General features: G+C 55.4%; 2 protein-coding genes across 2 annotated transcripts in view; one reads left to right on the forward strand and one right to left on the reverse strand.

Moving 5' to 3' along the window:
• Nucleotides 1–549: 549 nt before the first annotated feature.
• On the forward strand, nucleotides 550–22,172 carry USP35 (ubiquitin specific peptidase 35; the record flags this gene model as incomplete). The annotated part of the gene is made up of 10 exons (XM_081100104.1): nucleotides 550–1,222; nucleotides 2,481–2,613; nucleotides 3,974–4,103; nucleotides 4,517–4,618; nucleotides 6,144–6,302; nucleotides 11,935–12,128; nucleotides 17,422–17,515; nucleotides 18,347–18,453; nucleotides 18,906–20,145; nucleotides 21,074–22,172. 10 exons carry the CDS (start codon nucleotides 550–552, stop codon nucleotides 21,239–21,241), a joined length of 3,000 nt encoding a protein of 999 aa, XP_080956230.1. The 3' UTR covers nucleotides 21,242–22,172.
• A 1,039-nt stretch (nucleotides 22,173–23,211) lies between these two features.
• GAB2 (GRB2 associated binding protein 2) overlaps nucleotides 23,212–27,098 on the reverse strand; it is a 161,348-nt gene continuing 157,461 nt past the window's right edge. The window contains exon 10 of the mRNA XM_081100105.1: nucleotides 23,212–26,877. Within this exon, the coding sequence (XP_080956231.1) occupies nucleotides 26,734–26,877 (144 nt within the window). The 3' untranslated portion in view covers nucleotides 23,212–26,733. The remainder of the gene's footprint in view (nucleotides 26,878–27,098) is intronic.

Genomic DNA, 27,098 nt, shown 5'->3' on the forward strand with positions numbered 1-27,098 from the left:
CCCCGGAGGTGTAATGGATGCGTCCCCGCTCCATCTCATCTCTTCCCACAGGACATGACTGGCCAAGATCCTGACCAGCGGCTTCTAGATCTAGCTCCTACTTGTCCCAGTAGTGCAGCGGTTCTCAACCTGTGGGTCGCGACCCCCTTGGTGGTCGAACGACCCTTTCACAGGGGTCGCCTAAGACCATCCTGCATATCAGATATTTACATTACGATTCATAACAGTAGCAACATTACAGTTATGATGTAGCAACGAAAATAATTTTATGGTTGGGTCACCACATGAGGAACTGCATTTAAAGGGCCAGAAGGTTGAGAACCACTGCCATAGTGGACGAGGTCGCTAGGGAGGCCTGGGAGAGAAGGGCAAAGGGGTGGGGAGAAGGGGAGGGCTCAGGTGTTACCTTTGCGAGATAAAAGATGCTCATCAGCAATGACGACAACTCACTGGGGCTCATTATGTGCCAGGGTTGTGCTTTCCTTCACCAAGACACCTTCCAGTCCGGCAGAGTGTGGCCTGCTCCCTGTCCCCCGCAGCGCGGCCGCCATGGACAAGATCCTTGAGGCCGTGGTGATGTCCTCGTACCCGGCCAGCGTGAAACAAGGGCTGGTGCGGCGCGTGTTGGAAGCGGCGCGGCAGCCCCTGGACCGCGAGCAGTGCCTGGCGCTGTTGGCGCTGGGCGCGCGCCTCTACGTGGACGGCGCCGACGAGCTGCCGCGCCGCGTGGGCTGCCAGCTGCTGCACGTCGCCGGCCGCCACCACCCCGAGGTGTTCGCCGAGTTCTTCAGCGCGCGCCGGGTGCTGCGCCTGCTGCAGGGCGGCGCCGGCCCACCGGGGCCCCGCGCGCTCGCCTGCGTGCAGCTCGGCCTGCAGCTGCTGCCCGAGGGGCCCGCGGCCGAAGAGGTGTGCGCGCTGCTCAGGCGCGAGGTGTTGCGCGCCGTGTGCGAGCGCCCGGGGCCCGCGGCCTGCGCGCAGGTGGCCCGGCTGCTGGCGCGGCACCCGCGCTGCCTGCCCGACGGCCCGCACCGCCTGCTCTTCTGCCAGCAGCTGGTGCGCTGCCTCGGCCGCTTCCGCTGCCCCGCCGAGGGCGAGGAGGGCGCCGTGGAGTTCCTGGAGCAGGCTCAGCAGGTGAGCGGGCTCCTGGCGCAGCTGTGGCGCGCGCAGCCCGCCGCCATCCTGCCCTGCCTCAAGGAGTTGTTCGCAGTCATCTCTGGCACAGGTGGGTGTGCGCTCACTGGGAGGCTGGGGTTGGGGCAGGAGGGAGCTCGTGTGTGCCAAGGTGCTGAGTGTGTGCCCATTCGTGCACATTCTTGTGCTTGGGGTGCCACGGGCGGATGCACAGGTGGGGGAGCGATGTGCCCGTATTGAGTTCGCACGCTTATGCGGAGCACCTGCTGGGAAGCCTGACCTGTGGTGGGTGCTGGCGCGTGGAGAGCAGACTGCCTGGTGTGGGAAAAGGTCGAACCCAGATTAATCTGGGCAGAAGGAGGACCTCGGGCTGAGCGAGACAATAGGAAGGAGGACATGATTCCCTTGGGGCTGGGTGGGTTTCCTGGAAGGGGTGACTTTTGAGCCAGATCTGGGAGAGGTGGGCCGCACCCAGCAGCGGGGGCACGGTGCTCCGGCAGGCAGAGGGACAGTCTGGAGCTGCAATAGAACCTGCAGGTGTCAACTCTGAAATGTAGAATCTTGGCCGTCCATTGAGAACTGGAACCCGGATTATGGTCACGCAAATGACTGAAATCAGGTCTGTGCCTTCCCTGATTGTAGGGCGGTTTAGGGAAAAGGAAGGACGGAGAACCAAGGCTGGTGTGTAAGAATCTGGGCCCTTGTCCAGCTGGACAGCAAACTTTGATGACTACATGTTCCTTTGACCATTTGGCCTTGGTCTGTGTGGTTCCAGATGGAAAGTCCTCCCTCTCCCCAAGCCCATCTATGCCTCCTATTGCTCTCGCCAACTCCAGTGTGACCCCTTCTTAAAGGCCTTGCATGAACGACCGCAGGCGAGGCCAGTGCTTTTCTGTGTGCCTAGCACAGGGGTGGGCAAACTTTTTGACTCGAGGGCCACAATGGGTTCTTAAACTGGACCGGAGGGCCGGAACAAAAGCATGGATGGAGTGTTTGTGTGAACTAATATAAATTCAAAGTAAACATCATTACATAAAAGGGTACGGTCTTTTTTTTTTTTTTTTTTTTTTTAGTTTTATTCATTTCAAACGGGCCGGATCTGGCCCGCGGGCCGTAGTTTGCCCACGGCTGGCCTAGCACAAGGCTGGCCCAAAGCAGTGCCAGGGACGGGTTGACGAGTGAATGAGTTCAGATTGAATCAGAGGCCGTGATGCTGAGGAGGCGAGGAGGCGGCCTGGACGTCCTCTTTGCAGAGGCCCAGCTAGTTCCTTGGCAGCATGAGAGAAGGGGCGACGGGGAGGTGGGGGGCACACCCGCCTTGCTAAGCTCAGCCCTGCCCCCTGTTCCAGAGGAGGAGCCACCGTCCTGTGCCCTGGCCAGCGTGGTCCAGCACCTCCCACTGGAGCTCATGGATGGTGTCGTCCGGAACCTCAGCAATGACGACAGTGTGACGGACTCTCAGATGCTGACGGCCGTCAGCAGGTGGGCTGAGGGCCCTTCTTCTGGGTGGGGCTGCTGGGCTAGATTTAGTGTTTAAGGGCCCACACCCTCATGCTTATTCATTCATCCATCTTTTCTCGGGCTCTGCTTTGTGTCTGGCCCAGGGCTGGATGTGGGAGGCACGGAGGGCCCTGCCCTAGTGATGCTCCCAGGCTGGGTACTAGTGGTGAGGCCCTGGACAGGTCAGTGAACTGTCTGAGCCTCCGTTTCCCCTTCTGTGGTAGCAGATGTGGGTGATGGTATAAGAAATTGTCAGGCTTCCACGGGGTCACATTAGAAGGTGGAAGTACTTTCACAGCAAGTTTTATGAGTTTGGCCAAGTATAACAAAGGGAGTTTGGGTCTTTTCAGCTCACAGAGCTCTTGCACAATCCCCACCTCATTTGAACATCTTTACACTTGCTCGTCCAGTGGGCCCAGAAAATGTTGTCTACCCACCTGCCGGCAGGCCTTTGGCTCTGCAGGTCCCATTCACCTGCATGCCTCCCCCTGCCATTCTTTCCATACTCCTGTACAGGTCCACTGTCTCGACTGGGCCTTCCTGGATTCCTTGTCTTTAGTGGTAAAAAGTGTGAGAGGTAGAGGTAGGCTGCCCAAGTTCAAATCCTGGCTCTACCACTTCTTGCCTGTGTGACTGTGGGCAAGTTGCTCAATTCCTCTATGCTCCAGCTTCCTCATCTATAAAACATAGTATAACTGAACCCATCTTATGGGATTGTTTTGAGGATCAAATTAGATAAAATCAGGTAATGCATGTAAAGTGCCTAGAAACTGTTATTACTGTTAGTTTGTTTTCACGCTGTTCTACCTCTCTGTAGTACGTTCTACTGATTATAAAAATAGTAATAGTGGTATTTTCCTGGGAACCCACTAGCTTTATGCTCAGTGTGCACAGATCTTGTGTTATGGGAGTCAGATGGGTTGATGATGTAATAAGGCAGATAGAGCAGTGCCTGATGCAGAGTGAATACTACATAAGTGTTTGCTATTATCTCTTTTAATCCATACAACCCTGTTGTTGGTAGGCATTGTCCCCATTTTACAGAGGAAGAAACTGAGGCTGAGAGAGTAAGTGACTTGCTCCAGTTCACAAGCCATGGTTTGCTGGAGCCAGAGCCCCTCCTGCCATTGTGCTCCAGGGCCCAGGCAGAGGCAGCCCATCGTGTATGCCAGCTGCCTGTGTTGGGCTCGTTTGCTTGTTCATCCCACATAGCCCAGGGCTGCCCTGTGTAGGGTGAGTGAGTCATTGTGGGACCTCAGGACGTTATGGCTAGTTCCTGGCCACCACCACCCAGGCATTTGGGCCTCCCTAGTCCCTGTGTCACTGTCATTCCCCTCACCAGGATGATCGACTGGGTGTCCTGGCCTTTGGGGAAGAACATTGACAAGTGGATCATTGCACTGCTGAAGGGCCTGGCTGCTGTTAAGAAGTTCAGCATCTTGATTGAGGTTTCACTCGCCAAAATTGAGAAGGTTGGTGGGCCCCTGTCCTGGCCCCTGCTCGTGTCCCTTCCTGCTAGTGTCTTGGCAGGGGCCTTGCCGGTCTGAGAGGCAGAGCACGGGGACTCCCACCCAAGCCCTCTGCGACATGGGACAAGTCACTGCCCTCTCTGAGCCTCAGGTTCCCCATCCTCTCCTCTGACTGCTCACTCAAGCATGTGTACGTTACTTTTGGTGTGTCTGTCCATACATCCACCAGATAGCTAAGCTGTCTTGCTGTCCAGTTCACCGTCTGTCTGTCCACCCAGTGAGTGCCTCCCTGGTCTTGCTCTGGCATGGGTCTGCTGCTTCAACTTGGGGGTCTCTGATCCCCCTCAGGCCTGTGGCTGCACTTGGTCTGGGGCGGCCCAGGCCTGGGGGACTCCTGACAAGGGACTCTCTTGCAGGTTTTCTCCAAGCTTCTGTACCCCATTGTCCGGGGAGCCGCCTTATCCGTCCTCAAGTACATGCTCCTGACCTTCCAGCACTCCCACGAGGCCTTCCACCTGGTAAGGGCCATTGCCGCTGCGTCCTGCTTTGGTCTGACCGGAGGCCAGACAACTGTCTCTGCTGGGGGTCAAGGGGTCAGCGCTTGAAGCCCCAGCCTTTGAAGCCCTGGATGTTAGGACTGGAGGAGACTTGAGACCCCAATTTAGAGATAGGGAACTGAGACTAGAGGATTTTTATGGCCTCCCCATGAGCCCCTAGGAGAGGGACAAGCCTAGAATGATGACAGCTGATGTTCCCTGGGTAACAGCTGTGTGCCAGTCACAGTGCTAAAGGCAGTACATTGTGCGCTCACTTAACTCCTGGAACAGCCCCAAGAAAGAGGTTCTGTCATTTTCTCCACTCTTCCGCTGGGGAAGCTGAAGGTTATGAAGGTTAAGTCCCTTCCCAGACACACAGCTAGTGAGCAGTGCAGGGCCGATCCTAGACCAGTTGGTCTGACTCCTGACCCAGTGCCCTTTCTGTACCCTGCTGCCTGTCAGCGCCCAGGTGGCCTGGCCTCCAGCTCAGGGCCCTTTCTGCTGGCTTCCGGGCCCTTCCTTGGGAAGGACAGCCTGAGGCCCGGGGGCAGCCTTCCCCTGCCTCCTCCTGTGGACCTGCAGTTGGGGCCATAGATTCGGATGGTCCCATTTGCTGCAACGGGAGAAGCGCAGAACCAGGGTTGGGTGCATGGGGTTGAGTCCAGCTCTGCTCTTTGCCAGTCATGACCTGGGGTCAGGCACTTACCTCTCAGCCTGAACAGAGGTGACCCCCAGGATGGTGGGAGAGGGTTAGATGAGGTGATACTTGTGAAGAGCCTGCCACATTCTAGGGACTTGACAGATGTTGGTTTCTTTCCATCCCCGTCCTGGGCTCCCCTGCTCCCAGTTCGTGGCCTGGCTCTGTCCATCTCTGGGACATTCTGGTGTAGCACCTCCACGGGTTGGAAAGTTAACTCTCTGTAGCACAGAAGGGAGAAATGGGCTTGGGATTCAGACAGACCTGATGTAGACACCAGCTTCTTCCGTAACCCACGGTGAAACCCTCGGCAATTGTATAACCTCTCTGACTTCTACTTATTCATCTGGAAAGTGGGGACAGGAATCACAGCCACATGAAATCGCTGTGAGGACGAAGGGCTTGACAAGTGTGTTTGGTGAAAGAATGATGGTGTTTGTCCCGAGGCGGCCGCTCAGGCTCTGTCAGGCTGTCCACACGCTGTCCACATGGCAGCCCAGCACCATTCCGGGTGGGCAGAGAGGCCATGGTCACTCAGCCACAGCAGGTCAGTTGGCTGAGGCTTAACAGCCAGGGCTTGGGCTCAGGCTTCCCCTCAACTGTGAGGAGGGAATTATTGATCCCATTTTATGGCTGAAGAGACTGAGGCGGGGTATCCACCGATCTTGTAAGGGGGGTCACCTGCGTGCAGAGCTCAGGGCCCCGTGTGTGGTAAGGGGGACAGTGGTCAGGTGGGTGATCCGCAGTGAGCAGCATCCTGTCTGAGGTGGGTAAACTGGTGCTGAGCCTGACCCCCCTCTGCTCTCACAGCTCCTCCCTCACATCCCCCCCATGGTGGCCTCTCTGCTCAAGGAGGACTCCAACTCGGGGACCAGCTGCCTGGAGCAGCTGGCAGAGCTGGTCCACTGCATGGTGTTCCGGTTCCCGGGCTTCCCGGACCTGTATGAGCCTGTCATGGAGGCCATCAAGGTGAGTGACAATCCCCCGCTGCCCCCGCACTCCACTTTGACACGAGTGTTACTTTGCGCCTTGCTCAGGGCCATACTGCAGGTTGGTGGCAGCCCCCATCAATTGGTTCCTGGCTGTCTCCCATCATCTCCCCTGGCCCATCTTGCTTCAGGCACATTGAGCCCCCAGATGGGTCATCTTCTCTCAGGATTGCTCTGAGCTTATTCACATGCCCCTCTAACTGTAAACCCTTCCTTGTTCTTCCTGAATAGCTCCTACATATCCTTTAAGGCTTTGCTTAAGTGTTAACCTCTCTCAAGAAGCCCTCCCTGATAACTCTCAATACCTTCCTGAGGTTGGCCCTATCAGGTAGGGTCAGCATTTCTCTGGGCCCCCACAGCCCTGGACATTGCTCTGTCACACATTGTCACTGTCTGTCTCCCCCACCAGACCAGGAGCATTCCAGAGCAGGTATTGTTTACAGTTGTTCACATGAGTTTATTGATACCCTACTCTGCACCCCACACAAACGGGGAACCGGGGACACAGCCATGAGTCACCGCCATTTAGGAGCTTTTAGCCTGGGGAGGTCGTGGGACCAACGTCTATAAAAGTAGCTCTGATCTAAGCAGTGTATGAAAACCTCTGAGGGTCAGCCAGGAGCAGGGAGAAGCCAGAGGGCGGGAAGGTCTCCAGTCAGAGGAAGAGCTGGGCTGATGTCAGAGGCGGGACCTCACTCCAGGCAGCCCGATGCAAGCTCAGAGTCTAAAATTTATTTTACTTTAAAGATTCAAGTATGTATTTTATAATTACAGTTGTTTTGACACAAACATGCTTTTCCTTGAATATTAGAGAATGTAGCTGCAGGAAGATGTGCTACTTTTATATGATGACTAGAGGCTTGGTGCACGAAATTTGTGCACTGAGGGGTGGGGTTCCCTCAGCCCAGCCTGCCCCTCTCACAGTCCAGGAGCCCTCAGTGCATGTCCTACTGATGGCCACAGTCTGGCGGCAGAGGCTCGGAGCAGGTGTCCTGTGTGTGTGTGTGTGTGTGTGTATGTGTCCACTGGGGGGCTGCCCCCAGCCACATTGAAGGCTCAGAGCAGGTGTTGTATGTGTGTGTGTGTGTGTGTGTGTGTGAGTGTGTGTGAGAGAGAGAGAGTGTGTGTGTTTGCTGGGGGCCTGCCCCCAGGCACACCGTGGAGGCTTGTGTTGATCTCTCAGGCTCCTGGCCTCCACTGTGTGTTTTTCTCTCCCTTGAGCTGTGGCCAGGGTTGGGTGCTGCCTGTGGGGAACTTTCCTGCTCTGGAATCGCCATGGCAATCCCAGGAGCAGGCCCACCTGGGGGCTGCCTGCCCTCCGCACTTGCCTGCGCTGGGATGCGATCCCAGGAGCAGGACCACCTGGGGGCAGGCTGCCCTCCGCACTTGCCTGCTCTGGGATCGCCATGGTGATCCCAGAAGCAGGCCCACCTGGGGGCGGGCCGCCCTCTACTTTCTGGCCGCCGCCCTCTGCACTTGCCTGCTCTGGGATCACATGGGGTCCCGGCTGGGGGTAGGGCTTAGGTGGTGGGGGCTTAGGCGGCACACAGGGGTCCCGCCTGGGGTGGGGCTTAGGTGACGCAATCGCGCTGCCTAAGCCTGGCTGCCCAGGACCACACACGGGGCCCAGATGGCATCTGGCGCTGGCCAGCCCTGCCTGCAGTATGCGGCTAATTTGCATATGGTGCTGATTTGCATATGACGGCTAATTTGCATATGGTGCTGATTAGCCAATGGGAAGCATAGCGAAGGTACGCTCAATTACCCTTTTTGTCTTTTATTAGATAGGATGGCTTTGAATAGCCATTGGTACAAGCCAGTTGATACCAATCAAATCTGAAGGATATTATCCTATCTAATAAAAGAGAAACATGGTAATTAGCCGTACGTCCGCTACCCTTCCCATTGGCTAATCAGGGCAATATGCTAATTAACTGCCAGCCAAGATGGCTGCCGGCAGCCAGGCAGCTTGAAGTGAACATGAGGCTTGCTTGCTTCAGTGACGGAGGACTCCAACGTTCCCCGCCTGCCGCTGCTGGCCTCTGAGCTTGCAGCTTGAAACATTGTTACAAATATAGAAGCTAAACAAAACCCCAGAAACCTGCTTTCAGCCAGCCGGGATCTCAGAGCTGGAGTTGAAATAGTGTTTCGATTATAGAACCCAAACAAACCAGATACCTGCTTTCAGCAGTGGAGGCCTAAGAGCTGGAGCCAAGCCTCAGAGCTAAAGCTGGCCCAGAATAAAAAAAAAAAAGAAAGAAAAAAAGGAGGGGTTGGGAGCTTCAGTCACCTGCCAGACTGAAAACAGCCCTCAGCCCCTCACCCAGACTGGCCAGGCACTCCAGTGGGAACCCCCACCCTGATCCAGGACACCCTTCAGGGCAAACCAGCCGGCCCCCACCCGTGCACCAGGCCTCTATCCTATATAATAAAAGGGTAATATGCCTCCCAGCACCGGGACCAGTGGAGCCGCAAGGCCTCCCGGCACCGGGATCAGCATGACAGGGGGCAGCGCCCAAACCCCCTGATTGCCCTGCGGCTCTGTGTGTGACAGGGGGCGGGGCCACAACCTCCCTATCCGCCCTGCTCTGTTCATGACAGGGAAAGGCGCCCCAACCCCCTGATCAGCCCTGCTCTGTGCCTGATAGGGGGGGAGCTCCTCAACCCCCTGATCGCCCTGCAGCTCTGTGTGTGACAGGGTGCGTCGCCCCAACCCCCCCCCCCCCCCGCCCCATGGGCCCTGCTCTGTGTGTGACGGGGTAGAGCCATAACCTCCCCATTGGCCCTGCCCTGAGTGTGACAGTGGTGGCGCCCCAACCCCCTGAATGGCCCTGCTCTGTGGGTGATAGAGGGCGACGCCTCAAATGCCCCCCACGGGCCCTACTCTGTGAGTGACAGGAGGGAGCTCCTCAACCCCCTGATTGGCCCTGCTCTGTGCATGACAGGGGGGAGCTCCCCAACCCCCTGATGGGCCCTGCTCTGTGCGTGACAGGGGGGAGCTCCCCAACCCCATGATTGACCCTGCTCTGTGCGTGACAGGGTATGGAGCCCCAACCCCTGTGATGGGCCCTGCTCTGTGAGTGACAGGGGGCAGCTCCTCAACCCCTGATTGGCCCTGCTCTGTGCGTGACAGGGGGTGGTGCAGCAACCTCCCATCGACCCTGCCTTGAGTGTGACAGGGGGCGGTGCCCCAACCCCCCAATCGGCCCTACCCTGAGCATGACTGAGGGTGGCATCGCAACCTCCCTATCCGCCCTGCTCTGTGCATGACAGGGGGCAGCGCCCCAACTCCCCAATCGGCCCTGCTCTGAGCCCGACCAGGGGCTGCACCTAGGGATTGGGCCTGCCCTCTGCCATCCGGGAGCAGGCCTAAGCCAGCAGGTTGTTATCTCCCGAGGGGTCCCAGACTGCGAGAGGGCACAGGCCGGGCTGAGGGGCCTCCCCTCCCCCCTGAGTGCACAATTTTTGTGCACTGGGCCTCTAGTCTATACTAATAAAAGGGTAATATGCTAATTAGGGCAGATGTCCTCTGGACGTCCATCCAGACAAAGCCACGGCAGCTGCAAGGCCCGGGGCTCAGGAAGCCTTGAGCCCTGGTGGCTGGAAAGCCAGGGCTCAGGCCTCGCAGCTGCTGTGGCTTGTGGGCAGTGGCAGCAGCAGAGGGATGATGGGGCGGCGCCCTCCTCTGATCATCCTGGTCGGAGCGGGCCTAAGTTGTCAGTAGGACATCCCCTGAGGGCTTCCGGACTGTGAGAGGGGGCAGGCCCGGAATTTTCATGCACCGGGCCGCTAGTTGTTTATAAGATTCTGTCACCTGTGTTCTATGAGTACACCCTTCTTTCTATCTAGGCTCCTTTATAAATAAATTCTGGAAAGTTCTCTGACACAGACAGTTGTATCAGGTCATGGCAGTTTCCCCGGGAGATGTGGTCCCTGCTAAGGGAGCTGTCATATGTAAATTTCCAGGAACATTAGGAGCTTGACAGTTACCAGTATTTGGAAGTTCTTGTTTTCTTTTCCTCAGAGGACAAAGCTGCCACCTTTGGGAAAGTGGCATTGGCTGTTTTGCATCTTCTGTGTGCACATGTGAGCATGTGTGGGGTTCTGACTACCTGCTTTTTTGTCCCTATTTATTTGTGTTGTGTGTGGAGTGGGGATTGAGTAGGGGATAATAGGAAGAAAAAAGAACGGACTAAGAGAGACCAAACTGGGCCCATATCTTCTTATTTCACCTCTAGCAGCTCCTACATTTTTTAAATCAGCTGTGAGAGGTGCCTGACTGCTCTGATAAATGACTGGGCAAGTGATCCTGACAAGTGGCTAAGAAGGAGTGTTGAACCAGTGCTTGAGCCCGACCTGCTGCAGTGGCCACAGGATGTATGCTCCGGAGACAACGTGCTTTCGGTGCTAAGCTCTAAGCTCTGGTTTAAGCTCTGGAGCCCTGTATCTAGGGACTGGGCTCAGGGTCTGGAAATCAGAGCAGGGCTAGAGGAACCATAATGAATGCTGCTTATATCTCCTAAGTAACTCTACATTTTGCTTAGGTGTTTTTCTTTAAAATACATCATTATTAGGACTAGTGCTTGGTAGCATTCTTTTAGATGCAGCTGTTTAATATGAAAAAGGGTAATGAGTGGGAAAGCTTGCTAATATATTGCCTGTGACCAAGGACCCATCCCAGACCCCCAGGATCCTCCCACCGTCCTGACTGTAGGATCAAGGTCGGGTTGGGGGGGGGTGGTGGTGACTTAATCCAGAAAAGAGGACTCTGCAAACCTAAAAGTAGATCGTGAGGCAGGAGCATCCCTGTGTGCGAGCACTGTGAGAGGATAGAGTGCCACACGCACACCAGGTCGGAGTAACCTCCCTTGACAGATGAGGAAAGTGATGGAGAGAGGCTCACACAGCTAGTGAGGACAAGAGGCAGGTCAAGGATTGGGATTTTGACAAGGCGGAATCTGGCCTATGGCCTGTGTTGTCATTGCTCAGAGTTTGCATACCCTGGGCTCTTCTAAGAATGTACAGATTCTTCACTCACTTCTTGTATATCCCTGGAAAATTCTTTCTTTGTTTTGTTTTTTTGTTAATCCTCACTTAAGGATATTTTTTCCATAGATTTGTAGAGAGAGTGGAGGGAGGGGGAGAGACAGAGAGAGAGAACCATCAATGTGAGAGAGATACATTGACTGGTTGCCTCCTGCATGCACCCTGACTGGTGCTGGGGATCAAGCCTGCAACCGAGGTACATGCCCTTGATTGGAATCGAACCCAAGAACCTTCAGTCTGCAGGTCGACACCTTAACCACTGAGCCTAACCAGTTAGGGCTTCCTGAAAAATTCTTTATCTGAGTTGTTTTCTCATCTATTAAATGGGGATTTTACCACCTTCTTAAAGCAGCTGTGACATGGAAGATCATGTAGAAAGCCCCTATGTCAAGGTGAGACCCTAGAATAAGTTTGAAAGCAGGAGGCTGTTCACATGTATCTCTAGAACATACGTGGGGCGGAGCTTGGGCGGGTGTGGGGTAGGCGGTAGCCCCGGGCTTCCCGGAGGCGGTGATGTTTTAGAGCTGACCTGGGCGCCCACTCTCCTGCCGCCTTGTTCCCCTCAGGACTTCCATGTTCCCAGCGAGGACCGCATCAAGCAGCTGCTGGGGCAGGACGCCTGGACCTCGCAGAAGAGCGAGCTGGCTGGCTTCTACCCTCGGCTCGTGGCCAAGTCAGACACGGGCAAGATTGGTTTAATCAATCTGGGCAACACATGCTACGTGAATAGCATCCTTCAGGCCTTGTTCATGGCCTCTGAGTAGGTGCTGCTTTTGAATTCCCTCTGTCCCTGCTTCTTTCATTTGTGCTCCTGGGCGTGTGAAGATGAGGATGAGGATGAGGATGAGGATAGGGGGTGGGGGGGGGGGTAAGTCCTGTTTTGCATTTTTGTCATAATTGGTTGAGGACTGTGGATACATGGAGGGGCCCATAGGTCTCCAGGCCACTGCCAAAGCCTCAGGTCGAGACTGGGTGGGAATTGGAGGTGGGTCTCCAGGGATGGGGGCTGTAGTGGGAAGGAGTTCTGCTTTGGGTTGGTGGGTACCACCGACTTTTCTCTTAGATTCCATGGGTAGATTGTGTCTTCCAGAGCAGACGCCCTGGTATGAGATTCCCTCTCCACCGCCCTTTACTCAAACAAAATCTTTATTACCAGTGGCTACCTATCCAACTTATGGCTTACTTAAAATTACTCAGAGTTTCAGCCACAGAAGTAGATCTCTTTGTCCTCCCTCCAATTTCCTTTTTGTGTTGTGTGTGTTAAAATGCACATAACATAAAATTGACCATCATAGACTTTTTTAAGTTCAGTGGTGTAAAGGCATTCACATTGTTGTGCAACCATCACCACCATTCATCCCCATAACTGTTCACTTTGTAAATCTGGAACTCCATACCTATTAAGCAATCACTTTCCATATTTCCATTTCCCCTCCCCCACCCACCATTTTATTTTTTGTCACTGATTTTGTCTCTATTCTAAGTACCTCATATAAGTGGAATCATACCATATTTGTCTTTTTGTGATTGGGTTATTTTGCTTAGCAGATGTCTTCAAGGAACGTCCATATTGTAGCATATTGCAGAATTTCTTTCCTTTTAAAGGATGAATAATATTATCTTGTATGTATAAGCCACATTTCAGTCATCTGATCATTGGTCAATGCGTATGAGAGTTGCTTCCATGGTTTAGCTGTTGTGAATATGATGCTATGAACCTGGGTGTACAAATATTTCTTCGAGACCCTGATTTTGATTCTTTTGATTATATACCCAGAAGTGGAATTGCTGGGTCATAAAGTAATCATATTTTTAACTTTTTGAGGAACCTCTATTTTAACTTTTTGAGGAACCACTGTTTTCCACTGTGGCCACACCATTTTACCTTCCCACTAGCAGTGAACAGGGTTCCAGTTTCTCCACATCCTTGCCATCACTTGCTTCCTGTTTGTTTATTTTTGACAATAACCATCACAATGGTGAGGTGGTATCATCGTGGTTTTGATTTGTATTTCCCTAATTAATTTTGTTGAACATCTTTTCATTTATTTAGAGGCCATTTGTATATTTTCTATAGAGAAATGTCTATTCAAGTCCATTGCCCATTTTTGAGTTGGGTTGTTTTTTTTGTTGAGTTTTGGAGTTCCTTGTATATTCTGGATATTAATCCCTTACCAATTACGATTTGAAAAGTTGCCTTTTTACTCTGTGGAGAGTGGTTTTCTTTTTGCTATTGAAAGAAGTTGCGCCCTAGCCGGTTTGGCTCAGTGGGTAGAGTGTCGGCCTTTGGACTGAAGGGTCCCCGGTTCGATTCCGGCCGAGGGCATGTGCCCGGGTTGCGGGCTCAATCCCCACTGTGGACGTGCAGGAGGCAGCCCATCAATGATTTCTGTCATCATTGATGTTTCTATCTCTCTTTCCCTCTCCCTTCTTCTCTGAAATCAATAAAAATATATTAAAAAAATAAAGAAGTTGCTTTTATTTATTATTGTTTATTGAGATACTAGAGACCCGGTGCATGACATTCATGCACTGGCAGGGGGGGTCCCTCAGCCCAGCCTGTGCCCTCTTGCAGCCCCCTTTGGGGATGTCCACCTGCCAGCTTAGGCCCGATCCCTAGGCTGTCAGTTGGACATCCCCTGAGGGCTCCCGGGCTGCTGGAAGGATATCTGACTGCCAGCTTAGGCCAGATGCCCCGGGGAGCAGGTCTAAGCCCTGAGGGGTTCTGAACTGGGGGACAGTGCAGGCAGGGCTGAGGGACCCCCACCCCCTTGTCACCCCCACCCCCCTGCCCCGAGTGCATGAATTTTGTGTACTGGGCCTCTAGTCTGCTAATAATGACACTTTTACTTCTTCCTTTCCAACTTAGATGCGTTTATTTCTTTTCCTTGTCTGATTGGTGTGACAAGGACTTAAAAGTGGTGAAAGTGGACATCCTTTTCTTATTCCGGATCTTAAACTGCTCTTAGTTTTTCTCTGTTGAGTTTTTCGCCTGTTGTTGTTAGCTGTGGGTTTATCATATATGGCTATTGTTAAGTTGAGGTGTGCTTCCTCTATTCCCGGTTTGCTGAGAGTTTTTATCATAAATGGGTGCTGGATGTTGTGAAATGCTTTTTTTGTACCTATTAATAGGATCATATGGTTTTTATCCTTCATTTTGTTTGTGGTGTATCACATTTATTGATTTGTGGATATTGAACCAACCTTTCATTCCAGGAATAAATCCCACTTGATCATGATGTATAATCTTTTTAATGTATTGCTTTATATCCTTAGGTGCTTCTACACTGGGTGCATAAATGTTTACAAGGGTTATATCCTCTGTTTGGATTGATCCCTTTATGATTTTGAAGTGTTCTTTGTTTTTTGTTATAGCCTTTATTTTAAAGTCTATTTTGTCACATGGCTACCCAATTTTTTTTCCTTTCCATTTGCATAAAATATTTCTCTCTCCCTTTACTTTCAGGCTGTGTGTGTCTTTTGATCTGAAGTGGGTCTCTTGTAGGTAGCATATTGTATTTTTATCCATTCAGCCACCCTATGTCTTTTGTTTCTGTTTTTTAAAAAATATATTTTATTGATTTTTTTTACAGAGAGGAAGGGAGAGGGATAGAGAGTTAGAAACATTGATGAGAGAGAAACATTGATCAGCTGCCTCCTGCACACCCCCCATCGGGGATGTGCCCACAACCAAGGTACATGCCCCTGACCGGAATTGAACCCCGGACCCCACAGTCCACAGGCCGACACTCCATCCACTAAGCCAAACCAGCGAGGGTTCTGCTGGCACTTCTGACCCTAGTGAGCTGCCCTGCCCCTGGCCCTCCAGCTCTTGCCCTGACGCTAGTCAGTTCAGCTCCTCCCAGATGTGCCTGGTGCTTTTCTAGCTGTTGCCCCAGCACTGGAGCTCAGAGCGAGTGAATCTGTAAGTTTGTGAGCAGGCCCTTTAAAAAGTTGCCTGGGACTCCAGCCACCCTATCCCTGCTGGTTTTCACAGCCAGAAGTTACAGGGACTTCTCTTCCTGGCACTGGAACCCGGGGCTGGGATCCTGGTGTGGTTCTAGAACCCCTTGCTCCTCAGGGAGCCCTACACAGCTGAGAGAGCTCTCCTGTTTCTTAGCCCCCACATGTGGGTGTGGGACCAGCTCATTCTGCAGCTCCACCCCTTCCATCAGTCTCCACGTGGCTGCTGCTTTCTGTCCTTAGTTGTAGGGGTCCCGTTCAACTCGTCTTTGTGCGGTCCTCAATAGAATGTTTAATTTTTGAGAAACTGCTGAACTGACTTTCAAAGGGGCTGCACCATCTTGCATCCCCAGGAGCAGTAAATGGGTTCCTGTTGCCCCGCCTCCTTCCCAGAGTTTGTTGTCAGTGTTCTGGGTTTTGGGCGCTCTAATCCGTGTGTCCTGTTGTTTTCGTTTGCATTTCCCTGATGACATGTGTTGGTGGAGTAACATGTACTTACTTGCCATCTGTATATCAGATGTCTGTGAAGATGTTTAGCCCATTTTTTTAATCAGTTTTTTTTTTCTTCTTACTGTTGAGTGTTAGTTCTTTGTATATTTTGGATAACAGTCCTTTATCAGATGTGTCTTTTGCAAGTGTATTCTCCCAGTCTCTGGCCTGACTTCTGATTCCCTTGATACTGCCTTTGACAGAGCAGAAGTTTTTAATTTGAAAGACATCCAGCTTAGCCATTATTTCTGTTATGTGTCATGTCTGTTGTATCTAAAAAGTCATCAGCATACCCAAGGTCATCTAGGTTTTCACCTAGGATTTTGGTAGTTTTGTTTTATATTTAGCTCTATGATCCACTTAGAGTTTATTTTTGTGATGGGTGTGAGGTTTTTGTGTCTAGACTCATTCTTTTGCATGTGGATGTCCAGTTGTTCCAGTACCATTTGTTGATGAGACTGACTTTGCTCCATTCTATTGTCTTTGCTCCTTTGTCAGTGGTCAGTGAGTCTATTTCTGGGCTCTCCATTCTGTTCCATTGATTTATTCAAATATTCTTTTGCCAACACCACACTTAGACACCATTAATAAACTCACAGCGTAAGTCAGCTTTGCTTCAGGCTCTATGGTATGACCTCACTGCGGTTTGTTCTGAATGTTGGGTCCAGCCAGTAGGAGGAGGTTGGATCTCTAGGACTTGCGAATGGGCTGTTGCTGTGCTCTCGAACTGCCTGACAAACTGGTTTTAGTATTATTTTTTAAATTCCCAGCCTCTGCAGACCATTACTTTTGCAAAATATAATAAAATGACTTATCAGAAAAATGGTCCTTATGGTCACAGCAAAGTAAACCACATGTTTGAGTGCTCAGCTTCCGGACTGACCTTGTGGCAGGTGCTAAGTGGAGCCCACTTTGGTTGCTCTGCTCTGCACAGTGGGCTCAGATGGGAGAGATGCCTGGTCTGTCTGCCCAGAGCTGCTTGTGAGAACAGGAGTGAGGCTGGGCCGGGCCTCCCACTGGCCCAGGGTGTAGGGTTGTCAGGAGAGGCTCCTTCCCGTCCCCATAGGATCAGACCCCTGTCACCTGGAGCCAGTGTGCCCTTGCAGAGGCCTCTTCTCTCAGCACGCCCCTCATGCTGACCCCGCCTCCCTCACTTAACGGCAGGAGTGGACTGAGGAGCAGTGGCCGGGGCCCTGGGAAGGCGCTTTAAGAGCGGACCTGGAGGGCGGAGGCTGGAGCAAGGTCTGCTGCTCTCAGTGGGTGTGAACACCATTTCCCAGGCAGGCAGGACAAGGGTGTGAGTGGTGGTGAGGATACTGGCATGGACCCTGGAGCAAGCCGCAGAGCCTGGGACCACAGGATGGAGGGCATTCGAATCTCTGAATCTTGGCATCATGGGCTTCCAGAAGTGGAAGGGGCATCAGGGGTCACCTCATTGTCCAACCCAAGTTGTTCACCTGCTCCTCCTCCCCTGCCCCTGGCCCAGACTCGGGCTGCAAGTGTCTCTTCTGCCTTTAAGCCTGGGGTGGGGGGCTCTGGGTCGCGAGGACAGGCTCCTTGGGTGCCCTTGGCTTACCCGGTGCTCCTGCTTTGTTTGGAAGCTTCAGACACTGTGTGCTCCGTTTGACTGAGAACAACTCACAGCCCTTGATGACCAAGCTGCAGTGGCTCTTCGCCTTCCTGGAGCACAGCCAGGTGAGGGCGGGGGGAGCGGGGGCGTCGCGGAGAGGAGGCTCCCTCTGACACTCCTCCCTTCCCCAAGACCTGCCTGCATCTGGCTTTGAGCCCCCACTTCCTGGTGTAGGAGGCCCAGTCTGGGGTGGCCTGTGTTCAGGGCCAAAGCCCCTGGAGCTGTTCAGCACCCTCACCTGACAGGAGAGAGGTGCCTCCTTCAGGCCTGCTCTGTGCTGGGGGCCCAGCAGCGCATCCTCCCGTCCGCGGTTCCGTCAATGCTCAGGGTTGTTTGTCATCTGCTGCCCTGTTGGAGCACTCACATTGCCGGGGACCCTGAGGACCGTATTTATTTTGTCCGCTGTCTCTTGCCCTCACGGACCAGGCGTCATGCAAGGCCTGTGTGGGGGCGGGGAGATGAGTGAGCAACAGTCCTCCCTCAGGGAGCTCCTGGTGGGGGTGGGGGTGGGGGTGGGCCGGGGACAGGAACCTGCAGACAGCAGTGGCAGTACCTGGACAGAGGGCTCATGGAGCAGGTGCATCGGAGATGGGGACTCCAGCTAAGCTTTCCATAGGAGTACTGGGCAGGGGAAATGGCAGTGGGAAGGGGCCTGGAGAGGAAGTCTGAGGAGTCCCAGGGAAGAGCAGATGCCTGGAGGATTGCTCCTGTCTGAGAAGCTGACGCCCTGCCCCAGGCTGTGTGGACTTGGTGGGAGGGAACGGGTCGGGGATGGACGAGGAGGGGAGGCCTTCGGTGAGGAGGCCGGGAAGTGGGGGGAACAGAGTCCCCAGCTGCGGAGCAGGTGGTGAGCAGCCTGCTGCTCCTGACCCTGTCTTTCCCTGCCTCGGTCCCAGCGGCCTGCCATTTCCCCCGAGAACTTCCTCTCTGCGTCCTGGACACCCTGGTTCAGCCCCGGCGCCCAGCAGGACTGCTCGGAGTACCTGAAGTACCTGCTGGATCGGTAAGGGGGCTAGGCCTGGCGGAGCCCGCCCCTCCACGCTGCATTGCACGTTGGAAGGGTCTGAGAAGTGTGCCTGAGTGGGGGCTGGGGCTGTGTGACGGGAGCTTGGGAGACGCTGACCTGAACCGTGACCTGGGAGTGGTGTGCGTGTATACCCCTGCACTGCGCTCGCCTGAGTGTGCACGTGTGTGTTCATCACAGGTCTTGGGGGTGTGTGCACATACATACATGTGTAGCAGCTTTGTGCGCCTGTATGCAGTAAATGCACAGCGTGTGTGCCTGGCTTGTGAGTGCATGGATGCCATTTGGCACATGTAGGTATATTCCCTGTGCAGACTCCTGCATGTGCATATGTCTGACTGTGTGGCCAGCTGAGTAGGGTAGAGGCATGAATCGGGCCAGTGCACTGGGAATGGACCGTGTGTGTATGGAGGCTCTGCTCCCTGCTCCAGGCTGCACGAAGAAGAGAAGACGGGGACCAGGATCTGCCAGAAGCTCAAGCAGTCCAGCTCGCCGTCCCCACCAGAGGAGCCCCCTGGGCCAAGCTCCACCTCGGTGGAGAAGATGTTCGGGGGCAAGATCGTGACTCGGATATGCTGTCTCCGCTGCCTCAACGTCTCCTCCAGGGAGGAGGCCTTCACGGACCTCTCTCTGGCCTTTCCCCCACCCGAGCGCTGTCGCCACAGCCGCCTGGGCTCGGTGGTGCTGCCTGCGGAGGGCGTGGGAGCCCCCGAATCTCCCCCACCGTCCCCAGCTCAGGTCCAAGGCAGGGCGGGTCCTCAGAGGCAGAGGAAACACTGCATCACAGGGGCTGTCCCCCCAACCATCCTGGACATGGCAGGCCTGGGCTCCCAGGGACCTGGGGAGCGGAGCCAGGAGAAGGTGGAGGAAGAGGAGGAGGAGAAAGGAATGGAGGAAGAGGTGCGAAAGGAAAAGGAGGAAGGAAGGACTAAAGAGGAGGAGGAAGAGGACGGGGAGAAAGTGGTAGGAGAGGAGAAGAAGGTGGAGAAGCGGGAGAATGACAGCGCCGGCCCGGGCCCAGGGACCCCCAGGGCCGCCCCCTCCGGGGAGGGCTCCCGCTCCGTCCTGGACCTGGTCAACTACTTCCTGTCCCCCGAGAGGCTGGAGGAGGAGAACCGCTACTACTGCGAGTCGTGCGCCTCGCTGCAGGAGGCCGAGAAGGTGGTGGAGCTGAGCCAGGGCCCGCGCTACCTCATCCTGACGCTGCTGCGCTTCTCCTTCGACCTGCGCACCATGCGGCGCCGCAAGATCCTGGAAGACGTGGCCGTGCCCCTGCTGCTCCGCCTGCCGCTGGCCGGGGGCCGGGCCCAGGCCTACGACCTGTGCAGCGTCGTGGTGCACTCCGGAGTGTCCTCCGAGAGCGGTCACTACTACTGCTACGCCCGCGAGGGCGCCGCCCGGCCGGCCCCTGCCCTGGGAGCCGCGGACAGGCCCGAGCCCGAGCACCAGTGGTACCTGTTCAACGACACTCGGGTGTCCTTCTCCTCCTTCGAGTCTGTCAGCAACGTCACCTCCTTCTTCCCCAAGGACACGGCCTATGTGCTCTTTTACCGGCAGCGGCCTGGGGAGGGCCCCGAGGCTGAACCAGGCTCTCCCAGGATCCGGACAGAGCCCGCCCTGCACAAGGACCTGATGGAAGCCATTTCCAGGGATAACATCCTGTTCCTGCAGGTGAGCAGGCCCCATCCGAGGCCTGAGCTCCTGGTGGAGGGCTTCCCAGCACCACCCGGCCCAGAGTTACTGCTCCTGAGTCTCTCCCTTCCTCCTTTTGTCCTTCATCCACCACTTAGTGCGGGACAGATAGGGCACCAGACAGACACAGCCCTCACTTCAGGGGGACAGGCACTGAGTATCACCAGGTATTTATTCAGGGTTGTAAGTGCCGATGGAGCAGTGTGGGCTCTGTGAGCGGACAGAGTGCCTCTGGGCACCCAGGGGCCTCCCTACCCAGCGAGCCGCCTCCGTCTACTCTTTGATGTCAAGGTTGGTGTCAAAATACTTGGCAACTGGAACACCAGGGCTCTGACAGTGAGAGGGCTCTGATTAACAACGGCAGTGGCCACCTGGGACCTCCGGACAGCAGCACCTGGAGTCCGAGTGTGTGGGGGAAGGTGGCACCCGGGGTGGGACACGGGGCCACTTGTACATTCCCACCAGCTGCCCAGCGAGGCCGGCCTCCGTTCAGCAGGAGGCAGAGCTCGGACACAGGAGAGTCTGTGCCCAGTGCCTGAGGCAGTGAGCTGGACAATGGTGCCAGGAAGCCGTCGGAGGGTCCCTGTGTGTGTGACGTGACCCCTGAAGTCCCTGGGCCTCCTGCCTCCTGGTGTCGCATCAGGCCCTTAGCGACTGTCAGGCTAGTTAGTCTGAATGAGTTTCTTTGCTCCAAGGGCTGGGTTTTTTTGGGAGCAGGAAGAATGAGCTGGAAGCCTCGGTGTAGATGGAAGGATGGGTCTCTCCCCCTGTCTGCCCACACGGCTGACCGCCTCTAGGGCAGAAGCGTGGCTCCTCTGGGCCTGGGGGGACATGGGCAGGGAGTGAAGGAGGACTTGCTTCTGAGCCTGAGTTTTGAGCTTCCTTCCCCCTTTCCCCTGTGTTCCAGGAGCAGGAGAAGGAGGCACGGAGCAGGGCGGCCTACATCTCCGCACTCCCCGGGTCCCCGTGCTGGGGGAGGGGCTTCGACGAAGACAAGGATGAGGATGAAGGCTCTCCTGGGGGCTGCAGCCCTGCTGGTGGCAGTGGTGGTGATTTCCACAGACTGGTCTTCTAATGGGAGCCTCCCCTGTTCCTGCCTGTGGGGGGCGCCAGCCTCAGGGGAGGCCTTGACCCCTTTCTTCTGGGAGGCCCAGGGCAGGGGGGCCTGAGAGGGGCCATGGAGGCAGGTCCAGTCCTGAAGGCAGGCCCTTCCGAGGGCTAGAAAGGTGGAGAGGGAGCTGCTGGGACACAGGGACTGAGGTGGAGAGGTGAGACCCAAGCCCCTTAAACTTGGGCTCGGGCCCCGACACTGGGCTCGACCCCATTAGAATTTTACTGAGTGTCCTGGCCAACTTAAGCACCTTAGATGGACACTCTGGCCTTGTCCCCTGCAGACCCCCGACAGGGCCAAACCTCACAGCGCCAGTGTTTGCCATCCAGTAGCCTTGCCCTTCTAGCTCCTTGTAGATGGTCCTGTTGTTGGACAGTACAGAGAGCAGAGCAGGAGCCAGGCCCTGGCACGGAGGGGGGGGGCTGCATCCCACCTGCGACTGTCCGGCTCTCTGAGGGGTTCACTGGTAACGTGTGGGTGTCTGTGCTTTCCTGAGCGAGGGAAGGTGGGAAGCAGCCTGGCTCAGGATCAGAGACTGTCTGCCCTGACCACACAGCCCTGTCGCGGAGGACAGCCCCCACAGTGGGAAACCGTCCCCCTCCCTAGCCTGCCTCAGTGCCTGAGATGCCACTGTGGGCATCCCCTCTGGGTGAGATGGAGAATCCTTATTTACTGCCAATGTGTCTGTTTCTCACGGAGCCACTGTCTGTCCGGGAAAGCCGGCTGGCTCAGCTCCTGCTCAGTGGCAGAGAGAGAGCCCCGGCTTGGGGGCTGGCGGGAGGGCCTGGCGGGGAGGAGATACTGACCTCAGGTGCCCTGACACGGCTGTACCCCTTCTCCATGGAGAGCAGAGACCCAGGGTCTCAACAGGAATAAAATGGGTTCTCTGAAGCCTTTGAAGATGTCTTCCTTCCCACCCAGTGGCTGTGATGTCGCATGTCTAGGCAGTAAGGAGGGTCCCCCTGCTCGCTGACTTGTCAGGCATCCCACGTGGGGTGGCAGCACCTGCAGGGAAGTGCTCTGTGAACAGGTGAGGACGGGAGGCAGAGGCGGGCGCTGCAGAGGGAAGGAAGAATGCCTGGTATCCTGAGGAGCGGGAGCCCTTTGCCTTTGGAGGGGTGGTGGGTGCACAGGCCAGGGGCTGCCCGATGCGGTGTTGACAGGGGCCTATGGGGTGGGGCTGCAGCCCAGTATCTGGGGATTTTCAGACCCCAGGAACTCTGGCCTGTCCATCAGTAGCTCGTGCTGATACCATGTTCCTTCTTCCTTCCATCTGAGATCTGAGGGGCGGTGGCCTCCCCTGGCTGGATGTGGGCCCAGGCCAGGAAGAGCGCTGGGAGGCAGGCCTTCCCCAGATGCCATCCCACCTGTGGGGCTGGGGAGGCACACAGAGCCCTCATGTGGAGGCCCCTTTCCCACAACCCTGCCTGTCCCCTTTGGGAGAACAACCCAAGTGGGAAGGTGGCGGCCAGTGGTGTGGCCAGGGCTTGGTTTCAAGGCCTCCTGCTTGTGCTGTAGGTGGAGGAGTTGCGTTTGGGCCCACGTGTCATAGACCCTCAAATGTCCGCTGCGGGGCCCAGCAAAAGCGGCCGAGGGTCTGCGGGCGCCAAGGCACGTTCGTTGTTCAGTCCCGGGCAGGGTGCCTTCTAAGAAAGATGAGTTGGCGGAGGTTACTGCAGTTCCCATTTTACACACCAGGAGGACGGATTCTGAGGTAAGGAGGGTTCATTCTCGCTTCTCGCCAAGAAAAGTGCCCAAGTTTCTCGCCAAGGAGCAGTTACGTTCTGCTAAAATGAAAGCTGGCCCAGAGCCTTTCCAGGACCCCGAGAAAGCATGTTCTCATTGAGCATGTGTTCACGCTGACACACGACTCACAGGCTGGCCTGGTCCGCCCCAGCCCCTCCCACAGGCAGACACGGCAGCCCACGCTGGTTGCTTCCGTTGGACTTTATTGTTGTCCTGCTCCAACACCACAGTAAAAAGCGACCTGCACGCGTCAGGCCTGTACCATGTGTCACCACAGCAAAAATGACCCACACAAACCCGTGCCCGCCCCACCCCAGACCTACTCACAGGATAAATATGTTACAATTTTTTTGTTTTTAAAAAAGAAAACAGAATAAATTAATAACTTAAGTGATTAGGCACCAACAGTGATTTGAAAAATTAAATGTCAATTTTAAATGGTAACAGGGCAAGAACCCAAGCCTGGACTTCTCCTAGCCTATCTCTGTTCCTGAAAAACAGCAACAATTCCATGTGAAGGATTCTAAACTTCAAGACATGTAACCAACACACACACACACACACATACACACACACACACACACATACACACACACCCCACCAAATAGCACGTGACAGCCTGACTCTCCAGTGGGACCCCCCTCAAGGCGGCCGACCTAGCCCCAAAGAGCTTGGGGTCCCAGGATGACGGCCTGTAGGCGGGGCTTTAAGCTCCTGTGGTCAGCTCATCCCCCACACTCTGCAGAGGGAGGCCCAGAGAGAGGCAGGACACACTACGCTCTGCTTCCAGAGCTCGTCAAAGGGTGCGGCGGGGTGGGGGCTGAGGCCTTAACCCCATGGCAGGTAAGGGGGCAAAGGGCAGACTGGGGTGGAGCCTGTGCTCCAATCACTGCAGAATGGCTGTGCTTCTGTCCTACGAATGGGGCAAGTTTGAGTGGTTTCAGATGGAGAGGTTACCAAACTCAACCAGGGAAGAGACTGGGTTAACTGGCTAATGTTTGGGTGTTGCCCATCCCTAGTGATTCAGACCCTCGAGAGAGGCCACAGGGAAGGGAGTTCTCCCTTAAAACAGCTGAGCATCCGCCCTATCAGGGGCCTCAGAGACCTAATCTAACCACCCATTTCATAGACGGGCAAACCAAGGTCCAAGGGAGCGACATCTCCCTGTAGCAAACTCTCCCTCTTTTCTCAGTTCCTGCTCTGCCATGTGTAACGAGGTGGAGCTGGAGGTGGGGGAGGGCGCCCCAGGCAGGAGTCCTGTGTTAAAGGTGCTGAGACAGCAACCCTAGTCCTGCCAGGCCACCAGGAGAGGGGAGCTTTGACCCAAGAGGCCAAAGGACCAGTTTCTTAAACTGAGCCGACAGGTATGTGCTAAACACCCGGTAGTGTGGGGCTTGTGAGCCAGTGTCCTCTTCCCTTGTACTTCCTTCCATCTCTACCCTGAGAGTTTGGGAGTTACAGGAACCAAGAACTGAGGGGAGGGCTCCTTGCAGATTAGATCTGAACACAGTCTCTGAAGACGCCAGCCAGTCCACATCATGGCACATCCAGAAAATACTGACATTAGGGCACCCACACCTGGGCCTACCTGTAGCCTTGGGGGCACAGGGGTGGTGCCATTAAAAGCTCCCCTCCTAGGGACACAGTCAGGGCTGGATAGAGGGAACGGCACACCTGCTCATGGTAGGCCATGGCCACCACTGCCCTTTCCCCTGCAGGAACACGGAGCCAGGGACCCGTACTCCCAAAGGTCTTCTGTTCCCAAAGCACAAGGCTCGCCAAGCCTTTTCCTCCACTTAAAAATCTGACCCATCTTCTTCTGAGCCCCATCTCAGGCACCTCCTTTCCCTAGAAGCCACCTTGTCTGATCTCAGCCCCTTCCCACGCCTGCCCTGGCACCCACCTCCCGGAGCAGCCTCACTTCCTCACTCATGCTCCAGCCACTTCGGGATGGCTGTGTTTCGTCCTAGGAAGGGGACAGCAGCATTTTCAGTCTCTCATGGCCATTACCAATACCTTGTGTCCTCAGTGCCTGTCCCAGAGCCTGGTCCCAGCAGCCATTAATACATGTGCTGGGTGATGATACGGGAGGAGGGGCTACTGTGGAGGAAGTAATTTCTCCAGGATGTGACTTCTTAGGGAGTGGTCAGGCCCTGCGCTGGTGAGAGGTGTATACACACACTCACAGAAACTGAAAGAGCAGTAGCCACCTCCATTCAGTATAGTGGGAAGTCATCTTTGTTGGGATGGTCTACTTCCCAGGGCAGGATCAAACATCTCGTCTTCCCAGTTCCCTCTGAAACTAGAAAATTTGGCCAAGAACTTTTAACATAAGAATCAGATCCCCCCTGGCCCTGGCTCAGGAGAAAATGGCTGAGGTGAAGCCCCCCTCCTGTCCCTGCAGCCAGGTTTGAGTCCAACATGGCACCTGGGCTGTGAGGGTTCAACATAGTGTGAGAGGAGCTGAGAAACACTCAGCTGGCACCAGGCCCTGGCCCGAATCCCACGTCATCCTCCAGGCTCTGCCCTGCTCGCTCCTTTGCACTGCTTTCCCCATCATCCATGACTGCTGGGAACTGACACTACGCACACCACTCCCCTCACATGACATCTCTCCTTCACTTTCTGCTCCATCCTGATCCCCACAGCACTGCCTCGGCCATTCCACCGGGCCCTTTGGGTATATTTGCTATGCTGTCTCCACAAGGCCTTCACTCCTGCCTCTCATCCATCAGTCACCTGCACCTCCTGCACTGCTGATCTTGCAGAAACTTGCTGCCCGTCCCCCCTGTGTCCATGCACTGCCTTCTGCTCAGCCCACTGCTGTCCCAGGGTCGTCCCTCAGGCCCTGCATCACCTCCAGTGCCCCCCCAGGCTCCCTCTCTCCCATACCCCATACCATCCAGCCCCGCCCAAGCCCTCTCTCACGTGGTACCCTCAGGTGGCAGGAACTTGAGGAGGTCCTGGGGAAGCTCCCAGGGCCGGCCCCTGAGGATCAAGCTGTGTCCTTGTCTCTCCATCTCCTGGGCTATGGCCCTTTCCTTGTTCTTGTTGCCCTTCATCCTCAGTTTTTCCTTCCTTTTGTCCTCATTCTTCTGCCCCTCCACCTGCAACAGGTGCACTGCCACTTGGCTGAAAGTGGGGAGGGGGGCAGTGCAGCTGGGGATCTAAGTCCTTTGTGCCCAGAGACCACCTCTAATCTTCCCTCTCAACTCCTCCACCTTTTGGTGGCCTTGCCTCTCCCCTGCTGAGACAGAAAGGGATAAAGTCCATGTCCACTTTGGCCTGCTGGTCCTCGTCGTCCTGGTCAGTGAGACGATGGGCTTTTCCGGGACTGAAGGAGGCAGCCCAGAGGCAGCGGCAAGGGGGCTGGGAGGGAGGTGAGGTGTGGAGTCCAGCTCCGAGCCCCGGCACTTCCCTCCACACACCTGGAAGGTACTCAGGTCTCAAGGGCAGGAAGTGGCTGAAGGATGCTTTTGGCAAGCGCCCTAACTAAGGAGAATGGAGGCATGGCCATCACTGGTAAAAACCAGAGGTGGGCCTGGGGGGCCTACCTCCCAGGAAAGGCTCAGGGTCCCTGACCTCAGTGCTTTGAAGCCAAGGGTGGCCAAGTAGAGGGGAGGTTGGAAGGGGCAACAGGAGAGGAGAGAGGGGAGTTGGGGAGGAGCCAACTTCAGTGCCTGGGCCCCTCTCCAGGCTTGGCAGCCCCATCACAGCTTGGCACCCTTGGAAGGCTCCGAGGACTGCCGCACGTCTGTCCACTCCTGCATGGTGCTCTGCAGGGCCTGGGTCTTCTCCTTGTCCACTTGGACGTAGTCCACCTTCTCGTCGGAAGTGACAGACGATGTGGACGGCTGCGGGCAGAGCGGGGAGTAGAAGTGCTGTGAGTCCCCATGAGGGGGCTGGCGGGGAGCCCCAGGACGCTGTCCCGGGAGAGGAGGTGGGCCTCGCTGGCCGCTCAGGCTGGCCGTAGGAGTCTTGTCCTTTTCTGAAAGTGGCCTTTAGAGCCTCCACTCCACACGGCATCATCCCTCCAGCCCCAAGGAGGACCCAGGCCCACAGCTCTGTCCCCGCC

The sequence above is a fragment of the Myotis nattereri genome (genome assembly GCF_964212035.1).
Source record: "Myotis nattereri genome assembly, chromosome: 9".
NCBI classification, from domain to species: Eukaryota; Metazoa; Chordata; class Mammalia; order Chiroptera; family Vespertilionidae; genus Myotis; species Myotis nattereri.